Raw genomic sequence first — 23,944 nt, forward strand, 5'->3', positions numbered from 1 at the left:
ACAGCTTCCTTATTAACAGCCATACTCATTTATGCTTCTACTTAAGCTGGAATTTTCAATTCAAATATTTGACCAAAAGAATCAGGAATTAAACAAGACTGGGCTACTACTGTTCACTTGAATAAAAACACTTCAAGCCCCTTCTGTTTCCCAACACTTTTCTTCTTCATAGACCTATTTTCAAAAAGTCTGAATAGTAGGAAACTATTTTACAGTTGATCCTGAGATGGTTGTCAACACTGTAAATAAGCAATTAATCCTGACACAGTTTTCCTCTTAAATATGTGTATTTTTAAACAAACTCTATGATATGCTTAGCTCTAGTAACAAAAAGATTTAAAAAAAAAGTTTATCTCCCAATGATTTGCAAAAGTAGCTTGCTTTTTTTGAAGTATTAATAAACTCCTAAAAATGTGTATGGCTTTTTGAGACAATTAAGAAAAGAGCCCTTCTTATTTGTACCTTTTTTCTACCACTTAATTTCCTTTGTGTAGCGCTTCTTTCCACCCATCTCTATTGACATCTCATCTTAGATATCAAGATTGCTAGTAAGACCCTTTTATTCATTGTTTTTCTGCATTCGATGTATAGATTATTTGACTGCATTTCCTCTTGCCTTATAACATTTCATGTCTGTTCCTAGTGAAGGTCTCTATCTAAAAATAACATTCCGTTAGTGAGCATTTTACTAGAAAGTCCATTAAACACACCCATATATGTGTAAAGGTACATAATACATAGTTATCTTACATAAAATTTTACATTTATTTTTAGCGAAGTCATTTAAAGATTGTGCAATGTGGATTCGTGAAGGCTCAAACTCATTTTTACATATTCTTAATTTTATTATCATCTGATCACTATCTATTTGAGGAAGGAAGAATATAGACTATAAATAAAACAGTGAGCTAAGTGAATTTTGGGAGACATTTCCATTGCAAAAATATCCCCAACCCTCTCCCACTCTATGTCTCTCACATGTGGACACACACACACACACACACACACACACCATCTTCTCTCATGGCCAATTCACATAGGTTAGTATTCCAGAAGCTTTATGTTAAGTTTTGGCTTTAAATAAATCACTTCACCTAGCCAAAACCACTGACTATTTTTTGGTTTCTACACAAAACTCTAATTTAGGTCCAGTTTCCTTCAAATTCAGTCCAGGTGCTAAAAAAGTCTCTTGGTTTTCCAAGGAACACTCAACAGAATTTCTCTCCTCTGTATTCATATTTATAACATAGCCTCTAAATAGTCTAGTATTTTGTATTTTCTGGATTAAAGTGGCTCCATAGTGAATTTGTAGTCTGTCAAATTCATAGAGACTCACTTGTAAGTGTATATTTTTCCTCTTGGAAATTACTGATTATTCCTTTAGGATCTTGTTTTCCATTAATAGCAAACTCTTAAATTCTTTAGAGAACAGGCATCTATGTTACAAGTTAGCAATGAAAAGAATAAAAAATAAATAAACCAGTTCTTTAGAATAACTTAGTTACCAACCAGTGTAAAAATTTAGAGTCATAGTAAATTCTGTAACTTTTGGCTTTTATGCTATTTAATTTGTAGTCCTAGAATTCTGGATATTTCTTTGAGGTTGGGGGCTCTCTGCTCAGTGGGAAGCCTGCTTCCCCCTCTCTCTGCCTGCCTCTCTGCCTACTTGTGATCTCTATCGAATGAATAAAATCTTTAAAAAAAATAAAAAGGGAGGGCACCTGGGTGGCTCAGTGTGTTTAAAGCCTCTGCCTTCAGCTCAGGTCATGATCTCAGGGTCCTGGGATCGAGCCCCGCATCGGGCTCTCTGCTCAGCAGGGAGCCTGCTTCCCCTGTCTCTGTCTGCCTCTCTGCCTACTTGTAATCTCTCTCCCTCTGTCAAATAAATAAATAAAATCTTAAAAAAAAAAAAAAGAAAGAAGAAGCAAAGCCTCTAATAATCAGGTGATATGTTTGGAAATGCTAATATACCTTATTAGAGAGCACAGCCGTACGGAGACAATATGGCACCAGCATGTGAGGGTTTAAATAATTTCTCTACCATTTGTAAGATAGATAACTGAAAAAACTACTCTCTTTTTGCCACAATGTATTTTCTGTGAAATAGAAAATATAATCAATTCTAATCCAAAATGTTGGTGCAAAGGTTATATCAGTTAATTTGTGTAATGAAATATCCAGAACATAGTGAAATTCAATAAAATTAACTCTTACAGTGGGTTTTGATGGATTTAGAAAATGATATGATGTCACATAGGTGGCATGGGAGACAATTATTTCTAGATTATTTAAAGTATCATGTTTTCTCAAGAGAACTGTCATCCTATCTTTGGATAATTTTAGGGCAGATAATGAATTCAGACAATTGGTCTCAAACTTTATATTAGAACCACATGTTTTCCAGTTACAGTGCAGATTCTGACTCAGTAGGTGAGGGTGGGGTCTGAGATCTGCATTTCTTTTTTTTCTTTTTTTTTTTTTTTAAGATTTTGTTTATTTATTGGACAGAGAGAGATCACAAGTAGGCAGAGAGGCAGGCAGAGAGATAGGAGGAAGCAGGTTCCCTGCTGAGCAGAGAGCCTGATGTGGGGCTCGATACCAGGACCCTGAGATCATGACCTGAGCTGAAGGCAGAGGCTTTAAACCCACTGAGCCACCCAGGTGTTGCTGAGATCTGCATTTCTAACAAGCTCCCAGGTGATCCTAATGTTTGGTCTAGGGATTACACTTGGAGTACATGACTTAAACAACCTCTTAAGAATCTTTTAAGAAAAAAATAAAAACTAATTTTATGTGTTTTGTGTATGTGTGTGCATGTGCACATGCTCACATGTATGTGTGTAAAATACTTTATGTGTCTCATATAAAACAACCTACTATTTAGAAATAGACTACACTTAATCGACCTAATGCATTTTGTTAATGTAGCAATCTCTTTTTCATGAACACTATGAATCTTAGTGTCATGAAAGAGTTTAAGTAGATGTTCTTATAATTTCTAAAACTCTTCTTGTATAGTAGCTTAGAACAGTGGTTTTCAAACTTCAGCTTCATGTCAATTACCTGAAGTCTTGTTATTAATTGGGTCTTCACCACAGAGTTTCTGATTCAATAGGTCTGGGATGGAACTTGGGCATCTGCATTTCCAACAAGTTTTCAGGTGTTGCACAGACTGCTTGACCAAGTACCACACTTTAAGAACCACTGGCTTAGAATACTCACTGGTTCTTCCTGAAGTCAGCTGGAGTCTAGCAATATTCTCTTGAGTCTTCACTATAAGCATACACTTCTGTACTTCTATTGGAGGCATTTCAACATTGGTTGTTTTGAAATACTGTGATATTGTGATTTATAATAAAAAATATATATTTCCTGTTCCTGGCATAGAGTTCCTAAAACACTTGGAATTTCCTGTGACAATAATGATAAAGGTGTCCTTTGCTAATTAGGTGAATCTTGGAAAGCCTAAGGATGGAGTGCTGGTTGCCAGGGGAATCAAACAAGTAAGTGGTTAGAGGGTTGGAACTTTCAATATCCACTCCCAGCTTCAACTTCTGGAGAGGGGAGAGGGGCTGGAGTTTGGATCAATAGGCAATGGCTAGTGAATTCATCAGTCATATCTGTGTAATGAAGGCTCCATAAAAACCCAAAAGGACAGAGTTTGGAGAACACATGGAAATTCTGGGAGAGTAGTGCACCTGGAGAGAACATGGAAGCTCTGGATTCATTCCCCATGCCTTCCCATATGCACTTCTTCCATCTGGCTGTTCCTAATATATATCCTTTTATAATAAACCAGGGATCCAGGAAGCAAAACATTTCTCTCAGTTCTGTTGGACACTCTAGCAAATTAATTGAACCCAAAGAGGAGGTCGTGGGAACCTGTAATTTATAACCAGTTATTCCGAAGTATAGCTAAGAACCTGGACTTGGAACTAGCATCTTAAGTGGGGATAGGAGGAAGGTGTCATAGGGCTGAAACCTTGACCTATGGAATCCGACACTATCTCAGAGTAGTGGTATCAGAATTGAGTTGAATTAAAGGACACCTAGCTGATGCCTTGGGAATTGCTTGTTGATGTGGGGAAACTTTCCCCTGCGACATTGGATTTGGTCTCGGAACAGCAAAAAAAAGATACCATCTTAAAAATCATGATTCTTAAATGTTTCAATTTCCTTACCAAGTTAGTGAAGCAGAAGATCTCATCACCTCCCATTTAGCCCCACACAATAAAACATCCCCAGAGTCAATAGCAAAAGAGGCACTGGTTTTGATTAAAGAATAGTGAAATGATGTCTGTTTTTTATTAAGTATGAATAAATTATTAATATATCCCAGATGTATTTAGTGCCAAGACTGTCATGTTATAAATATGAAAAAGTAAACATGGATCACTAGAATTGGCCCTCAAATTCCATTGTCCACGTGAAAACCATTGATCTGATGGATAAAAGTCATGATCAGAAAACATCAGAATAGTGTCATCAGTTGAGTTTTAGCATATAATATATGGTTTTGAGAAAAAACATGGTATAGAATGGGTGCTCCACACTGAGTGAAATTAGGTTTGGAGATAAAGAGAAGTCAAAGGGTTGGGGTGGCAGGGGAGAGGGGTGGAGTAGAACCCACTAGATAAAGTTACTTGTTTGAACCCTGAATATGAAAACTTAATGTATTTGAGTAAGTCATACTTCCCATATTAACTCTTGTAAGTCTAAAGAACACTTTGAATAAAAACAAACAAACAAACACTTTGTCTTGGTAGTTGGAATCTGCATCTGAACTCCTCCACACATAGAATAACCTCAGGACCTATCAGTTCACCCTAGATTTACCTAACCTCTCAAGGATAGCTTTGAGAAAGTTAGACTCTGTTATCAGATTAGACTATTGAAATGCTCTAACCTCTTTGGTGGTGTACTCGGTCAGGGCTATTCTGAAAGGCACCAATCTGGTATAGAGAGGAAGAGTCTATAGATTAGCTTCTCCCATGCCCTTAGCTTCACAGCTGACTTCACTTATAATGAAATCCATGACTATTAGCTGTTGGTGCTCTTCTAGAAAATTGTCACCTGCCTCAAAGAGACTGCAAAAAGAGTGAAGGTCTAATGGCCAGGAGAACATCTTTAAAATGCTGTATCAATGTTAATAATGTTAATAATATTGGGATCTGGACAAACTCATGAAATTAATCCTACTTTTTGACAAACTGCAATGAATATTTTTAATAGATTTGCTTGCACACTCATCTCAACATTGTAAAATGATAACACGGCAGAAACTGAAGCTATAATAGATATAATATCCTTAAAATGAAGGTTTAATAAACATCTAAAGATATTGCTTCCCAATTTAAAGCTGTACCATGACTATGAACACTAGCTTACTTGTTTTTTGCTTACTCAGGGTCCTACAACCTGAGTATTTACTAAGTGAGAGACATTATTCTACTCATTTTATATGTCCTGGTTAATTTCCACAAGCAATACATGAAGTAGAGGCTTCTCCTCTTACCCTAGAGGAAACTGAGACTCCTAGATGTTAGTAACTTGTCCAAGGTGACACAGAAGACAATAAATGCAGAATTTAAATGAGGAAATTTTGGACACCAGAAACTTTGATGTTAAAAACTGTAATACATTCTTTATATCTAATGATGGGAAATTTAGAATTGTCACCTGATGCCTATATAACGAAGTGATTATCAGGAAAAAAAAATGTATTTGATGGGAGGCAGTATGTTGTAATATAAAGAACAAGAACTAGGAAACAAGTTTGAGCCCTAACTACACATGGTGGTATTGAGGAAGTCAGTTATCCTCTCCCTAGACCTCTCAGATTTGTTGCATATTAAATTTTGATAATGTTTAACAGAAATAGATGACCTCTGATATTAGATGTAGTTATTATTCTTGGGTTAGATGACTGGATATATTTTTGAGGCCAATGCACTTTCAGCAGACTTCTATGCTGTCTATAAAAGAACAGATCTGAAGTGATTTATATTTCCTATGCCCAAGACGGCCAAGAACTTTTTCTTCCTATGATTACACTAAAATTTTAAGAAAAGGTGTATCATTGGGGCATCTGGGTGGCTCAGTGGGTTAAGCCACTGCCTTCAGCTCAGGTCATGATCTCAGGGTACTGGGATCAAGTCCCGCATCGGGGGGTCTCTGCTCAGCAGGGAGCCTGCTTCCTCCTCTCTCTCTCTCTCTCTCTGCCTGCCTTGCTGCCTACTTGTGATGTCTCTCTGTCAAATAAATAAATAAATAAATAAATCTTTAAAAAAAAAAAGAAAGAAAGAAAAGGTGTAGCATTTTATTTCTTTTTGCCCTTGAAAAATACTAATTCTCCTCAAGATCTAAATTGAGATTTGTAATAAAAATGGCTTTGTCTAGTGTTGGATTATTTTCTATGGTTTCATTGCCCAAATTATAATTAACTTCATAAATAACATATTCCAATTTCACTATCCAGTCTTAATAAGACATGTATATTTGCTTCTATTTATATATTTAAAACCATATAATTACATTATTTTAGCAAAGAACATGGTAATTTTCACTTAGGGCATATTCAGAATATGGTTTGGGATTTTGCTATGTACAAATCCAGTAAGTTTGTCATAATTTGCTACTTCGACTAGGCACATGTGTGTGTGTTGCGGGGTCGGAAAGGGAGAGGATTTTTGTTTTGGTGAATATATGTGTGTAGAGAATCATTAACTATTTTAATTGAGGTAATTTAAAATCAGATCACAGAAAGAGACCAAGCTTCCTCTCATCTCTCTGAAGATTTGACTATGAAGGCATCAAATCTGGTTGCGCCTTCCGCTTTTCATTGGCTAAGATTTCATGGGTACTCTGAGGAATAATCTGGAAAGTTTCTCTTAGGACCTTTCAAAATTCAAAACTCTTTCAAGGGAAGAGACATGGAGGGGATAGCCCCTAAAGATGTAGCCCACTCCAGTGGAGACAAACACTGGCTCTAATTTCACCACTACGTTTACTTGCATGCAAAAGTTCCCAATAAAATCCAGCTGGTTTAAATTTTGTCTGCAGACCTGAAACCCAGCAAATTTGGCTTGGCTTCCTATTTTGCAGAAAATGCTTCACACAGCTTTAATCTGGAAACACTGAAGTGTACAAACCCTCAACAGAAACAACAGAACAGCTGTCTCCTACCTTCACTTTCTCCCACCTCTACCCTTAAAGCCTTGGGTGCTTTTAAAGGAGGGGGAAAAGCCTGCCTCTGAGCATGAATGATGGTATGAATCACCCATGACTACCTTTGTTGTTTGCTCTGAGCCAGAAAAGAAAGATTAAAGAGTTGCCATTGATGAGTGAGACAACTCAACTTTTGGCATCGCTAGAGAAGGAAGGAGCATTTAAGATCATGGAGGGAAATAAAACAACAATACTGTTACAATTTGAACAATAACAGGTTTCAGTATGTGAAAGCATAGTGTTATCTTTTCCATTTTCCACTCTTGTGCTTTCATTGGCTTCATACAATCCCCTTGTTGCCTATAATTGGGGATGGAGTTAGTGCCAAAGCTGCATAAAATAAGCAATCTTTCCTTTATACTTTCTGTGCATCATGATTGTGTATGTGAAGTCATAAAAATAATTTATTATGAGCATGTGTATTCCTGGCTTAAAGAGCCAACTATTCTTGTGACAACAGTATAATAGCATCACATGTATACCCATAAAACACCATATGTGGGCACTTAATAGTTATTGCCCTGGCACCTCTATACTGGGATATCATCTTAAAGGGAGACCCCTTATATTAAAGAATGCTTGGTACTTAGACAAATAAAATCCTATAGATAAGATAGGTGAGCAAGTAGTAGAGAGTTATTAAGAATTCACTGATAATGATAATCATTTGTCTTCCATTAGTATATCAGATTGTCTCAAACCACTTTCTAGAGTTTTTTGGTGGCTTCAGAAAAACCTTTTGCAGATTGCAAACATCAGCAAACATTCTCAGTCTCAAATTTGCAAGAATGCTCTAACATCACATAGATATCTAGTAAACTGAAGAATGGACACAACATAATTTTTCTTCTTCTCACTCATTACTCTTTGGAAAGCATTTATTTGCAGCTTGTGGCACAAGTCACAGTAAACAAATTGGTTTTCAAACTAGATAAAAGAGTGCAAAGAATGCCGGAAACCTTCTTTGTGGCCCAGAGTGAGTGCTTGGTGATGTTACGAAAATGTGCCTCTGTAACAGAAACTATTGCCTATTGTCCCTTTCTTTCCTGCTGGCTTCCAGCTTAGGGCAAAATGGCTTCCTTTGATTACCACTGAGGATGGAGAGTAGCTTTCCTAGTTCTGATAAGCTTTGAGTGTGTCAGAACTCTGGGACCGGTTCTTAACTATTACATTAGCACCTGAATCAGGTGGCCAGAATCTCACTGTAGGCCTATGGTAGGGACTTTCAGAATAACTCAACCGAAGAAAAAGGCTAGAGCTCACTAGTTCCAGATTATATGTCTACTTTAGTTGGGAGTCAAGGTAATCTGCAAGGAGGGAAGCCATATAAATCAGATCGTGGGGTTTTCTTCAAAAGGCAGCTTATCTTAGTGATAGACTGCTATGTGTCATTGGGGTCTGTGTAGGAAGATGCCCCTGTTGATGTCTTAAGTTTCTAGAAAAACCATGATTCAATACCTGCATCTCTCTTCACTCACTCTTCTTAGTATAACAGCCTGAAACTTACAATGGTATATTGTTTAAAGTACATATGGTAGTTATTACATGGAAAATGTACACTAAGCATATGTCTACAACCCTAATAGCTCCTTCCAACACGTCTATGCGGCTGCTTCCACCCAGTCAATTTCTCTCACTGTTCTTTGGCCCAAACTTCCATTCCAGCACCCCTCCTCCTCTACAATGGAAATATTGTTGCTTTGAATTGTTTTGTTCTTTCTTTAAAGTTTTAATTTTAATTCCAGTTAGTTAACATACAGTGTTATATTGGTTTCAGGTGTACAATATAGTGATCCAACATTGATTGCTTTGTTCTTTTAATACAGATGGGTAGCTGAAAGAGAACTTCTGAGGTATAACATCTCTTATTGATCCAAATAGATACTTTTTTTGTTAGTAAAACTGGCTTAGCAGTTACTATCCCTATATCTTGTTAATCTCTACCAACTGTTGGGTTTTTCAAAGGCCTTTACCTTATTAAACATAAGTCCCTGCGGGTTCCTGGGTGGCTCAGTATGTTAAGCCTCCGCCTTCAGCTCAGGTCAGGAGCCCAGGGTCCTGGGATCAAGCCCCACATCAGCTCTCTGCTCAGCAGGGAGCTTGCTTCTCTCTCTCTCTGCTTGCCACTCTGCTTACTTGTGCAGTCTATTTCTCGTCAAATAAATAAATAAAATCTTAAAAAAAAAATCCCTGACTTCTTCTCTCTTTCTCATTAAGAACTTTCCACTAGCCTATTATAATGTGATTTAGAATTTGATTTCCTTCCTGTCCACTTCCAAAATCATGTTTTCAATTCACTATCAATGATTCTCCACCCTGACCATTCATTTTATCTTTATCATTGGATTAGAAGATATCTAAGAGCAAAGAATTTTGAGAATTTCTCTAAGCTTCCATCTCACATTTGTGAAATGAAACTAGAATACCCCAGTTCACCAGATTTTTTTTCAGAATGAAAACATTAAAACTAATTTCAGTATCAATGGGGTTTTGGGAGATTTCCATGAGAAAGTGCAGTTGTAGGGAGGAATAGAAGGGAAAGCAATGGTAAGAGAAGAACTGATGGTGGTTCTTTTTCTCTACCCCTTCCTGCTTCTCTTCCTTTCTTTCCTTGGAAAGATCTTCTTGGGCCAATTCACTGAAGTATTTTAAAACATCATGTCATCTGAAGAACCGAGAAGTCACTTTTCTTTCTTTCTTTTTTTTTTTTTTTTTAAGATTTTGTTTATTTATTTGACAGACAGAGATCACCAGTAGGCAGAGAGCAGGCAGGGAGAGAGGAGGAAGCAGGCTCCCCGCTGGGCAGAGAGCCCGATGTGGGGCTCGATCCCAGAACCCTGCGATCATGATCCGAGCTGAAGGCAGAGGCTTTAACCCACTGAGCCACCCAGGCGTCCCTAAAAGTCACTTTTCATTTAGTCCTCTGCATTTTCAATATCAAATAAAACTCTAAGCTATATCGTATTTCATAAGGATGTAATTTATTGAATGAGTACTTCATGCTCTTCTCACATATCATCTGGTTTGACTTTTAACAATAAGCGTTGTGGTAGGCATCATTCCATTTTAAAGATTAAGGAACAGAGTCTCAGTAACTTTGCCTAAAATGACAGAGCTGAGGTGAGACAGAGGCAGTTTTGATCCATGCCTAATTATAATGCTACTATGTTCTGCACCATTCTGTTTTCCAACAAAAATCTCTTTGTTTTAAATATACCCATCCATTGTCTCTTTTCTCTACAATAGATTCTACCACCTATTTTTAGTTTTCATCTTCTCACATCTGATTTTTTCATAGTTTCTTCACCAAACCAGCTGATTCACTATGACTAGACTAATTGCCCAACTGTGTCTTAATTGCATTTTTTCTGTCTGCAAAAGACACCTGTTGCTCTCCATTGCTCCTGCTTTCATCCTTCCCACATGTAAGCTTCATCTGATTCCCAAGAACACCCAGAATGCAAATCAGGTCCTACTTCTCACCATTCCTCAAAGCATACCTTTCCCTTAGCTGTCCCTTGTTGATTCCCACCTCACTTTATTTAAATTATTGCCCTTACCTGAAAGCAGATTGAGGACTTCATAAGAGCAAAGTCATGTATCATCCTACCAATATATTCCCATGTTGACTGCCATTGTGCTAGCTCTGAAGTAGGAAGTAATTACTTATCTGGAAAACCTTTACTTGGGTCCAGGTCTGGTGGTTTCTGCCACATGGTCCTGTGGACATTCATAGGTGACTAGATGTAAATGATCCGTGAACTCCTCATTCTGCTGGAATGGGTCTCCTAAGTAGAGGGCAGATTCTAAATTCTCCATATCTCGTGAGGACAAATGAGAAATTGACTTATGGCAGATTAACTGGCAGCAAATGTGGAATTAATGTTGCATCACACCAACCTCTCTAAGGGGTAATAGGAGTAGCATTTGGGGGTCAGGCATCTCCCAAGCTACAGGCTAAAAAATTTGTTTAACTCTAAAGAATAGAGAACAAGAGAAATTGTGGTATCACTTGCTTGTATATATGTATGTCTAGTAGAGGAAAGGATTATAAATAATGCCTGTATTCAGGAACACAAAATACCATTAGTCTGACTTTTCTGACTTTCCACTAACTATACAAAAAGAAGAAGCTGCAATAAACAGTTTGTGCCTACCCTAAATATATAAATATTTGTCTATCAATCAGATATGGCCATGTTTTCCAAGGGTTTTGTTTTGTTTTGTTTTCCTTTTTTAATGGATTACTAGATGTATTCCATGGAGAAAATAAACTTAGGTAAAGTTTCCCTTCTACTACAGCAAACAAAACAAAACAAAACAAAACACTGTAAAACACTTGCAGCCAGGACATAATTTATTTTGTCTAATCTAAAATTTTCCAAAGTAATTTGTTTATACGATCTTTAATTTGCCTAACACATAAACGGGTTCTATAGAACTAGCATTTCCTAAGAAATATTTAGACAATTCTGCCTCTTCTGACAAACTTTGAATTTACTGTGTTGACTTCAAGTCCGATTTCTGAAATAAGAAATGCCAAAAGATTCTACTTCAGTGAATTGACTCAAGAAGATCTTTCCAAGGAAAGGAAAGAAGAGAAGGAGGACCCAAGGGGAAGAGGAAAAGAGAAAGACCCATCAAAGGAATCGCTTCTCTTATCCTTGCTTTCCCTTCCATTCCTCCCTATGGTTGTACATTCTTTCTCACAGACGTCTCCAAAAACCCTATTGATACTAATATTAGTTTTAATATTTTCATTCTCAAAAAAATTCTGTGAACCTAGGTATTCTGGTCTCATTTTTACAAATGAGAGAACTGAAGCTTAGAAAAATTCTCAAAATTCTTTGTTCTCGGGGTGCCTGGGTGGCTCAGTGGGTTAAAGCCTCTGCCTTCAGCTCAGGTCATGTTCTCAGGATCCTGGGATCGAGCCCCGCGTCAGGCTCTCTGCTCCGTGGGGAACCTGCTTCCTCCTCTCTCTGCCTTCCTCTCTGCCTACTTGTGATCTCTATCTATGAAATAAATAAATAAATAAAAATCTTAAAAAAAAAAAATTCTTTGTTCTCAGATATCTCCTAATCCAATGATCAAGATACTTACTCTTTGTCTATCAGTAAACAGACCTGATTTTTAGAACTAATTACTAGGCAAATAGTTTCTTAACACATTACTATTGATCAATAATGATATGCATTCATTACAGATGGGACAATGATTTTTCATTTTTATTTATTTTATTTTTTTTTTAAAGATTAGTTTATTACTTGAGAGAGAGAGAGAGAGAGAACACAAGTGAGGGGAGGGACAGAGGGAAAGAGGGAGAGAGAGATTTCTCAAGCAGACTCCCTTGAGCACAGAGCTCTGTCCTGGGATTCTAAGATCATGACCTGAGTCGAAATCAAGAGTCAGACACTCAACTGACTAAACCAACTAGGTGTCCTTGAATTTTCATTAAAAATGATAATGATATGTGAAAAATATGTGATTTATCTAATGACCCTTTGTCAATGGCAAATATAAAAAACTAAACATTATATAATCATACACTATACATGATGATAGTACACATTGACAGATATGCTATATCAAAGGTAAAATTGCTAATATATACTTTTGACCATTAGATAATTGCATAGGCATGGCATTATGATAGCCATATTACACTGCAAATTAGATAAATCTGGTGTCTATTTTTAAGAAGTTTGCTATCTAAGAAAAGCTAACTACATATATCATACTTTTATATTCAGCTTTCTCCCCCAAATTTGTAAATTTATGTTTAGGGAAGAGATACTGCAATTATATACCTTTTTTTTTCCTTTTAAAAACCCAGTAATTTATAAAACTTTCGAATTATCTCGTCATCCCAAATGTCTATGAAGACTTTCCAAAATGTATCCCTTTTCTTCATTTTTTTCCCTAGCTCTCTTGTCCCTGGTGTTTTCAATCAGCCTATGAAAAATTGTGGAAGCTGCCAGGTAAAGTCTTACACATTTTCAAAACAGTAGACATTAGGGAATCATTCAGTTCCAAGTAGAGGTATCAGTAGATATCAAGTAGACAATGTTTTGCCACATATACTTTTTCATAAAAAAAATTCTATAAGAAATCTCCATATAGGAAAACAAAAACTTATGAAGTTGATAAAATATGGTGTAAACTATTCCCATTCTTATCTTACATTTGTCTCATTACAAGCTCTCCTAGTGCTTGTAAAATATAATTCAAGGTAAAAATTACTTTTCAATTTTGGGAACACATTTTTTTTTCCAATAAATTCATTCCAGATAGAGGTACTTTGTAGAGAGTGGGGTTATTTTATATTTTTATCTGACTCAGGTTGTATCAATGTAGACATAGATTTTAGCAACCAAAGAAATAGCCAAATCTGATTTTAAACAGTTACAACCGATCTTTTGTGCATTATGCTTTGTGTGCCCTTTGCCTGCTGAATATGCTGGAAAGCTTTATGTACAGTCTTTACATCTGTAAAAACAGAAAATGCTCACACTGATAACATAGTCTAAGATAATTGCTCTAAAGATTGCAGCATTTCTTTAATATTTCTGTTAAATGTCAAAGTTAAAGTGGTTGATTTATTTCATTACACTGAAAATGATGAACATATTTCAATAGGGTTTGCAAGTTGAAACATCATACAGATGTATGTGAGTCATTTCAGAAGCTTTATTTAGATGTGTGTCACCTCTTCTATTGTAGATTTCAGCAACAGAAATATGTGATCATGAACATTTGCAAGCAAGTACTACTATGAAATATTTCTCATCGTGCAACACTATCAAATACAACTTGTCTCTATTACTTTTCAAAATTTATCACTTAATACAGATGGCTGCCATATTAGAAAACACTGAAAATGTTTTTGCATAATTTTTGTGACCTCCACGGGGTAAATTTTACATATATATTGTAGAAGATTTTCTTATGGATTGTATCTTCACTATTTACCAATTCTGACCTTGGATAAGACAACTATTCTGAGTCTGAGTTTCTTAATCAAGTTGAGCTAGTAATTCCTATTTGGTAGATACTGTGAAGTTTAGCAGTGTTTGTCAAAATGCCTTTTAAAGTATTAAGCACCGTATTTATAGAAGTAAAGCATTTTGTTTATTCTATGAGTATGTACATGTATTTCTCCTTGTGTAGGTCTGTGTTTATACACTGTATATACTCTATACACACACAGGCACACAGAGAAAATATATGTTCTGCTAGCAGCATCAACATCATCTGGGAAGTTATAAGAAATGCAGAATTTCTGTCTCATCCCAGACTTACTAAGTCAGAATTGGCATTTTAAGGTAAAACAAGAACAATGTTAAAGTTTGGAAAGCATTGTTCCATGTAGTCTACTTACAGTCTGATCTTTCTCTCTTTCCACCAACACACACATATATATGGAGCAGCCAGAGGGCTAGGCTAAGAAGGTAGATTTATCATCATAAGTTGCTAAAAGAGAAGTCTAGGAGAGTACTTTATATTTTAACTAGAACTGACCATCAATAATAGTGGAAAGATAAAAGATATTAAGTGGCTTATTCCTGGAATAGTGTTTACTGCTGTCAATAATGAAGCAGAATGGATCATTGCCTTTAAAGTTTGAATTAGATAATCTAAGTCATCCTATCCAATTTTGTGATTCTACTATACATGCATACTTATATATTTATTGATATATATTCTAAACATGAATATTTAATTCTTATCTCCAATCTATATCTTTAGATCTGTTTTGCATGAGCCCACAGGTGACAGATATTTTTAATTCCAAGATTTAAAATTGCTGCCTTCTAAAACAATCATAGTATATTTATGCATATTTATCATATATAAATCATAGTGTGTTTATCTAATCTAGTGTTGGCTATTATGTAGCAATGCATAATTTGCATTCTAATTGCTTCCTCAGTTGCTATTTCATTATTTGCAGAAACTACTGAGGAAAATGTGAACAGCTCAGACTCATTATAATCTCTAAGCAGTCTACTAGATGTGTGGGTAACACTGTTACTCAACCAAGGGCCAAAGAACTTGACGTGCCAGATTTTTCAATACAGTCAGTTACTAACACAGAGCTTTTGGTTCATGACAAAAGATCAAGGCAAATCTTCTCCAGTGCATGCTTATCCAAATATGTGTTTTTTTGCTTTTGTTTTTGTTGACATACAGAAAGCTGTATATATGTAATGGATAGAACTAGATGAGTTTGAAGAGAAATATACATGATGAAAGTCACATCACCACAGTCGGTCCCATAAGTATATCTATTACCTCTATGAGTTTCTTCCTATCCCCTTTTTATTACTATTCTGCGTGTGTGGTAGGAACATTCAGCTTAATAGCTGCCCTCTCAGAAAATGTTTAAGTGTAAAAAATAGCATTATTAACAATAGGCTCCATGATGTATAGTAGGTCTCTAGGACTTACTCATTTTGCATAACTGAAACTTCATATCCTTTGACTATGTTGGAAGAGGCTATCCAAAGGATATTACTGCTGGTTAATTTGTGAGCTGTACCAGGGAGACGGGAGGCTCCTTGCCCCCTCCCCTGTTCTTGGAGTAACATTCTACTCACTGTTCCCATAGCCAGAGCTGTTTCAAGGATGCAGTCTTGAACAATGTGTTGTTGTTGTGACCATATGGACTATAGATGTGACTGAGCCCCATTTAAGACCTCTGTATAAACTTTTAAAATTCTAGTGGTTGAGTGCTAAGATCTACTATCTCGTGACTGCCCAAGGCAAGTCCCATGCATTAAGTTCCCTTGCTTATTAAAACAACCACCTAACAATCTGGAGGGGTCTGCCTCTTTCTTTAGTCTTTCCTTTTCCTCTGTGTATGGAGAATCAGTTAACAGATTTCATCCAGGGAACTCCTGAGGTTTGCAAACCAACAGGCTAATACTGCTAAGTTCCCCTTTCCCCCTGGCGCCTGACAAACGTAGTTAGCCATACATAGTGCAAGAAGATAAATCCAAGACATCATCTCATCTTCTTTGAATTTGTCAACTAAATGAACGAAGATGCTGCATGTTATTATTTAGGGAAAGCATGTATTTGGTCAATTTACTCTTTACAACATACATTTTAGCAGTGATGTTATACTGTCATCATATGGGTTTAATACCTTGGTTTATCATGTTATTAATGTGTTATTTTTTCCAAACTTAAAGATGTTTATATGTTTTCCTTTCTCCCCAGCTGCAATGCCTCTTAGATCCATTTTGGAAGGTGATTTTTATACACTAATGATAGAAAGGTCCATGATACATGGACTCTCACTACTGATCATTAAGTGAAAAAATTCAAAACTTGTTTCCAATTTGGGAATTGATGTATCTTCAGATGACCATAATGAAATATTGATCAAATTAGAAATAGCCTCAACCCTTGGATATGCAAGAAGGTCATCCTTGCATTTTTATTCTCAATGAAATTTTGTCGTGGTTTTGGCAGCCTTTTATTTAAAAATGGAAAGAAGCCAATAACATTTAACTATGCTATGTGACATGTTAGCAATGTTTTAAAAAGCTATAAAACATATTTAATTATTGTATGAAAATGTTCACTTTGTCAAGATTGTTCTTCCATGCAGACCTGTATATGTAAACAGAATTTTAATCGAAGATTTACAAAGGTGCACTATATGATATATTTAATTTCTACTTCAACTATTCTGACATTTCTTTTTAAATCATTATTTTGTATCTGATCTATTGTATCTTTATTTATGCATTTACCATTTCATAAGAATTATAAAATGTAAATTTTAGATCCCATCAGCTCTCAGCCACTGCTACACAAGAATTTGGAAGAAAAAGAAAAAAAAAAAGAAATGATCACATCTCTGTAGTCATTTGAGGAGAACACTATTTAAATTTGTTCTTAATATAGGCCTGAAATTAATCTTGATTTCCTGTCAAATGTACAGGGATTTTACAATATAGTTCATAATAGTGTTTAACTCCTCTAGGGTATGAGTTAAGATAAACAAGTCACTGACAGTGTTTATCTATAAATATAGCAGATGGTGTGGGACTGAGGTTGGTTATTAACTCTGCCGACTTTAATTTCATGGTTATAAAACACTGTAAACCTCATTGTTTATAAAAGGCAGGGAAGAATCTCCAATGGGCTTCAGTAGCCAAGAAACCCTCTGTAACATTAATCTCTCTAACTGATACTTGGTATCCTCCTAGGGTGCAATATTTAAGATTGTGGAGTGATTGCTAGACACATTAAAATTTTCACTGGGATCATTAGCTAACATTTCTGTCATTGATCTATTATAACTTTGTTAATGAGTTCCATGTGAGTGAAATTTAGTGAATGAGACGATTCTTTCTAAACTTTGGTAGGTGAATGTTTAACAATTACCTTAGGCAGATATATTTAAGAGGCAGCCTAATTTGTCAGAATAGTAACCTTTTTCTTATGTAAAGATGAATCATGGTACCTAACTAGACCAAATGTACTTAGGGATAGAATTTCATAAAGAAATACTATAGCATCATTCAAATAATTAGCCAATGTACATTATACATCTATATGTAAGCCATGGATCTGCCTCAAAATGCCATAGAATTTTAAATTTAAAAGAATTAAAACATTGCAAAATGCCATAGAATTTTTTTAAAAACAAAACTATCCTTCATATTCTGAAGTGATTTGAATATAAAATTTTAATATAATTTCACCAAATCTGTAAGATCAACTTGATTAAAATTAATGCTTCCCCAAAAAAGGAACCACTAGTATAAAAATGATATTATTTAAAATAGCTTAGTTTTCCCATTCCAACTTTATAGTGAATAACAAAATGTATTTTATGACCACAAAATTGAAAAAAAAAAATTCACACACTCTACCTCTATTACTTTTGCTTTTAGAAGAGATTGATTTTTCAGTTCCTAAGAAAGTCAGACTTCTATAAATATATGATAACCCAATATGTAAGTCTAGAAATTTAAAAAATCTTAAACTAAAACATCTTCACTGTATTAGAGTTCAGACTCCTTGAAAATGGGTTTTCTAATAACAAAATCTTCCCTTTTCTACCTCTTATGTTGGCTCCTTCTCTTGGACCCATACTGAGAGCTTTGTTATGATCTGAAGTCTGTCTCCTCTGCTTTCTGCTGATTATTCCTAACTTAGACCTCAAATCTTGGCTTCCAAGCAGCTGGCTTGTGTACAGCCACAACTCTTGGTAAGGAAAGGACTAGATGGGACTATTGGTAATATGTCTTTCCATCTCCCTTCCTACTCAGAGCCTCTTGTCACTAATTGTCATCAGATGTGGATTCCACTATTTGATGCACTCATTTCTACAAACAATAGTCTACTCGGACTTTCAGGTCTCTAAGGACACGAAACAGAGAGGACAGCCAGTCTCTCAAGGGGAAACTTTATCTTATCTCCCCTGCCCTTTTTTAAAGATTCAAATCCTACCTGAATCTTCATCATCAAAGAAATTGGTTATTGGGCTATTGGTATATTTAACATTCAAATCTGTGTTGAACTGAATCAAAACTAAGGGTGAGTTCACTTCAAAGTTATCAATGAATGTCACTAAAAATGAATCCGTTAATTAGTTTTAAGGATCCCATCTTTTTATCTTGTGAGTTGTGAAGTGAGATAGAAATGTGTTTAACAAAATGTTGCCACAAAGACTAGGGCCATAGACTGACTTTTCCATAAAAGTGACCCTTTTTGTGACCCTTTCCCGTAAGTGTGACAAAAGTTAGTTGACAACAATAGACAGGGAAGGAATTTCCAAGAGACAGAGTAGGGAAATAAGGAAAGTTGGATGTTGAAGTCTGAGGGTGAACAGAGTGATTGTTTTAGGGACTTGATAAGAATTTTTAAATAGAGGGGTGCTTGGGTGGCTCAGTCAGTTAAGCTTCTGCCTTCAGCTCAGGTCATGACCTCAGGGTCCTGGGATGGAGCCCCACCTCGGCTCTCTGCTCAGTGGGAAGTCGGATTCTCCCTCTCATTCTCCCTCTGTGCTCTCCCTCTCTTTATCTTTCTCAAATAAGTAAACAAGGTTCTTTTTTTTTTTTTAAGATTCATAAATACAAAGTATTTTAGGGAAATGAAATATCCTTAAAAGCACATTGGAATAATCATGCCCATAAAACAAACAGGAAACTTTTTAATATTACAATGGGTAGCTTCAAGTTGCTGATTTTTACCCCTGGTCTGTATATAAGGTACAGTGAACTGTCGTAAAGTATAATGTACTTCCCTAATCATGGTTTTGGGGGAAAAAAAAAAAACAGCAATCTCTGTAGAGAAATTATCTTATTAAAAGGTGGAAAAAAAAAACCTGTTAAAATGTAAGGAACGTGCTCCTGCTTTCATCCTCACCTATCAGATTTTATTAAGAGAGCATCAGAAATAAACTGCTACCTTGTAATATAATATAAAACAAATTACAACCCTTAGAAAAAAGTTATGTATGACTTTTAAATACTCTAATCTAATTTTCATTATTTTCTTTCAGATTATCTGAATCTGTCTAATGCCAAAGGCATGGCATTGCATAAAAGAAAGCCTGCAAAGGAGATAACTCTGAGTGGATTTCATTCCCCTTTCAATGGTCAGTTAAAAATCCATCCTCTATTTTTACTATTTATTCTCTCTCAAAAATTCAGTAGTTGTTTTTTTTTAATCTTTCATTTCTAGGAGAAGTAATCTATGCTGTCATGTGCATGACGGTCACCTGTGGAATCCTTCTCTTGGTTATGCTCAAGCTGAGGTAACTGGATACAACTCAGAAGGGAAGGGCTGGAACAGAATCGGCCTGGTTACAGCACATTTCACAATGGCAGACCCTACAAAGGGCCTGAGAATGAAAGCTTCTCCATTAAGACATACTAAATCATTTTTTAATGTGGGATAGGTCCATGGAAACATTACTGTAAGTCTTCAGATGCAAGAGAAATGTGATCAGGGAGATTTTTTTTTCTTTAATGTTGCATTTTAGCAGCACATGTGCATCGTTCCCCCCAATTAAACTGTTATCAATCTTTCCCCTGGTTTTCCTACAAATTTCAAGTTGAACTTTGCTGCATTCCTCATTCAAATCATTTGCAATCATAAGCTTACCTAACAGAGCTGTTGTGGACTTTGTACGGTTTATATTTATCTGAAGATTTCCTCTTCAGTTTCTTATATGCTAATAAACTGTATTCATGTATTAATATACAGTTATTAAAAGAAGCATTTAATGAGACTTCACAGGGTACCCTTAGAAACACTCATTACTATTTCCTCACATTAATTCACTCTTTCCAAATCTTTTTCCTTGGCTGTCCTCATTGCTGGAATGCGGTAATGCTCCAGCAAACATGTGGGACTTACATTAGAGATTTATCAATGTCTATATTTCTATATGTCCAGGATCTAAAATTTTTCCACTTATTTAATATTGACCAATAGACATAAAACGGTGTATATTTGCTTACCTTTCACTTAAAAAAAAAACCTTCATATTTATGAATCAGTGATGTTCATTTTCTTTTTTCTTTTTTTTTAAGATTTTTATTTATTTGACAAAAAGAGAGAGTACAAACACGGGGAGCAACAGAGGCAGAGGGAGAAGCCGACTCCCCACTGAGCAGGGAGCCTGATGTGGGACTTGATCTCAGGACACTGAGATCATGACCTGAGCTGAAGGCAGCCGCTTAACCAACTGAGCCACCCAGAAGCCCCTGATGTTTGTTTTCTTGTTCATTATACACGAGTGTGTATTTGTGTCTCATTTGAGTATCGTGCAATGAAGAAATATATGTGTTTGCATATATACATTTATATCATGTATAGGCACACACACACAGAATATATTTATCAGTAAGATGAAGTCTAGAGAAGAGCAATGGCAATAGACCTTTCTCTTATGGCAATCACAGAGAACTCAGTACACTACTCAATGCTTGTATACTGATGGCCCCTCCAGAAATCTCTCACTTTAAGACCTTGACAAGCAGGCAGATAAAATGAAATACTTACGTGGGGAGGTATATGGCAATACCAACAGGTCAGGCCCTTGATGAGTTTACACCCTGCCTAAATATATTCCAATGAATTTTTTAAATGCAGTATCTACTTATCCACTCGTTGGATCCCAACCCATGGAGCATTTCATTTGGTGCTCACCAACACAAGTACCCAAACTGCTTTTCTCCAAGGCCTTAAAATGGTATGTGTATGAGATGTTCCTTGGGTCCCAAGATACAGTTTAAAGGCTAAATAGCTCTAGTTTCTAAGGGGGTTAATAGCATTGGAATTTATTAAACTTGACTTTGTCTGGTTTAAAATACTTGAGAGCACTATCAGTTACTGGACCTGCCTACCTATTTCATTATAGACATATCATTTCAGAGAGACACAGAGGGTTTTCTTGTTTAGCCAAAATTTTATTTTAATGGTTCTGAATCTTTATTTCTTAGACACACATAATGTATAAACTTCATATCTACCACATTGCGTTTTTACAGATTACTGTTATACCGCAGATAAGTAAGGTGTTGTCTTTCAAAATCCCCTGTGTAAGATCACCTTCTTTCTCATCTGCCTATCCCTTTACTGGATTTCAGTGTGGGTGTTTTCGACAAGAATCTTGAATTTTCTCTAATGTGTATTTTAAGGCAAATCATTCCTACTATTAAGTACACCACATGTAGTTACAAATTATTTTCCATACAATTTAAAATAATCTTTACCCATAATCTGAAAGATCCAGAAAGTAAATGATCTAGGGTTAAGTAAATGACAAAATTACAAGCCATCATGGAAAGGACAAAATAAACAAAATCATCAGTTACAACAAAACCCATGTTACACTAGGGATGACCAGCACCTTTTAATGAAAGAAGGCTGGTTGCCACTTCAGGCATTTGGGAATACCTTTCTGCAACACAAATTAACATTTTTACATTTGTTTCGTGTTATGTGAAATTAAAACAACCCTGAATTTTTGGAGGAATTTGTAGAGAAGCCAATAATTTAAAACTTAAATATTGAGGCACCAGGACACCTGGGTGGCTCAGTCAGTTAAGCTTCTGTGCTTGATTTCAGCTTAGGTCATGATCTCAGGTCCTTGAGATCAAGCCCCACTTGGGTTCTTTGCTTAGTGAGGAGTCTGTTTCTCTCCTTCACACTCCCCTTTTGCCCCTCACCCCTTCTCTTTCTAAAATAAATAAATTAAATTAATATAAATAAATTTTAAATATGAAATAAGTCTTAAATAACTTAAAACTTAAATGTAATTTAAAAGACTCTTAAAATAATGATTCCTTGGAAATCACAGTTAAATGTATACTTCTTAGAAAGATTATAGAATATTTGACTATTGAGACTTTACATTCAGGAGCTTGATTGTATTTTTCTCTCCAGGGATAAAATCCATCCAGAAATATAAGCACATAGAAGCTCATTTGTAAAATCATTAAAATGGCATGTTGTTAACTTTAACTTTTACTTTTATATAGAACTTCCAGGATATCAAGTCAAACAAGAGATCATTCACCAATCCAAATACCTGGAAGACTGATTCTTTAAGAGTCACGGATCATTAACAACCACTTTCTTTACAGGAAGTCTTTGTAGTCAGTCAACAGAATATCCCAGCTGTCATCAATAAAGAAAATGTGAAGACGGATTCATTGATATTAGATAGTTAAGAATAATAATGTAAGAAATAGTAATAATGGCATGATGTTAGATTTTTTTTTTTAAGAAAGTATTCAAGTAAAAATGTATGGTGGTAACTTTTATGACACTGGTAGAAAATTAAAGTCTTCCTTGAAGGCAAAATATGTTACCCCAAGTTACAGTCTGCATGATTTATTTCATAATAAATTTGAATCTATATAATAGTAATTAGTTACATCAAAATATGATATAGTTAGCAGGGTTTATTTTTCCTGATCAATCTTATAAGTTCCCATTGACTTGCCAAAAGGAAAATGCTAATGGAGATATCCAGTATAATTTGTTATTTGTGTACTCATCCATTTTCAAATCATTAGCTACATCATTATCATTGATTTTAAGTTCCTACATATATTTGTCTAGATGATTGGTCTTAAATATCAGAAATGAGATCTTTGGTTTTTGTAACTTAAATACTGTTGAATTTCACTTCTTTAACTTGATGTCTTTACTTCATACCTATAAAAATGTGGAGTAACACATTGCCTGAAAAACTCAATGTGCATTTCAGTAATGACATACTCATGAGTTTAATTTTTCTATGCTAACTACTATGAATTTCTGCAATAATAAACTAATACTCTAATTATTATAGTCTGTATTGTTTCCATATGTTACTTTTGGCCTGATTTGACACCAAAGTACAACTGTGATTAGAAAATCATGAAAAAGATGTTTGTTAGTTTACTTTTTGATACATATGTGCTTTTTACCTGTCTGCAATCATATTAGTATCACTGCCTAGAATACATATGAGGTTTTATTATCTATAGTGGCACAGGAACACAAATATTCAATAAACTGAGCATACTAATAAATAGTGATATATTTACATTTAAAGGTCATTTTCTGTTTGGTCTCATATCGATTGCTGTTTACCATGTTTCAGATTAAATCACTATATTAAATTAAATTTGAAGTTACCATTTGACTACGTTTACTGAAAAACCCATCTTTCAAATCAGGGAAGAATGATTTGGGA

The 23,944-nt window shown here is 35.4% G+C and overlaps 1 protein-coding gene across 1 annotated transcript in view; it reads left to right on the top strand.

Annotated features, from left to right (window-relative positions):
* The window catches only part of GFRAL (GDNF family receptor alpha like), a 55,636-nt gene extending 32,364 nt beyond the window's left edge, over window positions 1-23,272 (top strand). Inside the window, 3 exon segments of the mRNA XM_004772416.2 lie at window positions 19,751-19,846; window positions 19,933-20,005; window positions 22,740-23,272. Of these exon segments, the coding sequence (XP_004772473.1) occupies window positions 19,751-19,846; window positions 19,933-20,005; window positions 22,740-22,809 (239 nt within the window). The 3' untranslated portion in view covers window positions 22,810-23,272.
* The last annotated feature ends 672 nt before the right edge of the window (window positions 23,273-23,944 follow it).

This window comes from Mustela putorius, unplaced genomic scaffold (genome assembly GCF_011764305.1).
Source record: "Mustela putorius furo isolate JIRA1106 unplaced genomic scaffold, ASM1176430v1.1 tig00003983_pilon_pilon_pilon, whole genome shotgun sequence".
Classification (NCBI taxonomy): Eukaryota; Metazoa; Chordata; class Mammalia; order Carnivora; family Mustelidae; genus Mustela; species Mustela putorius.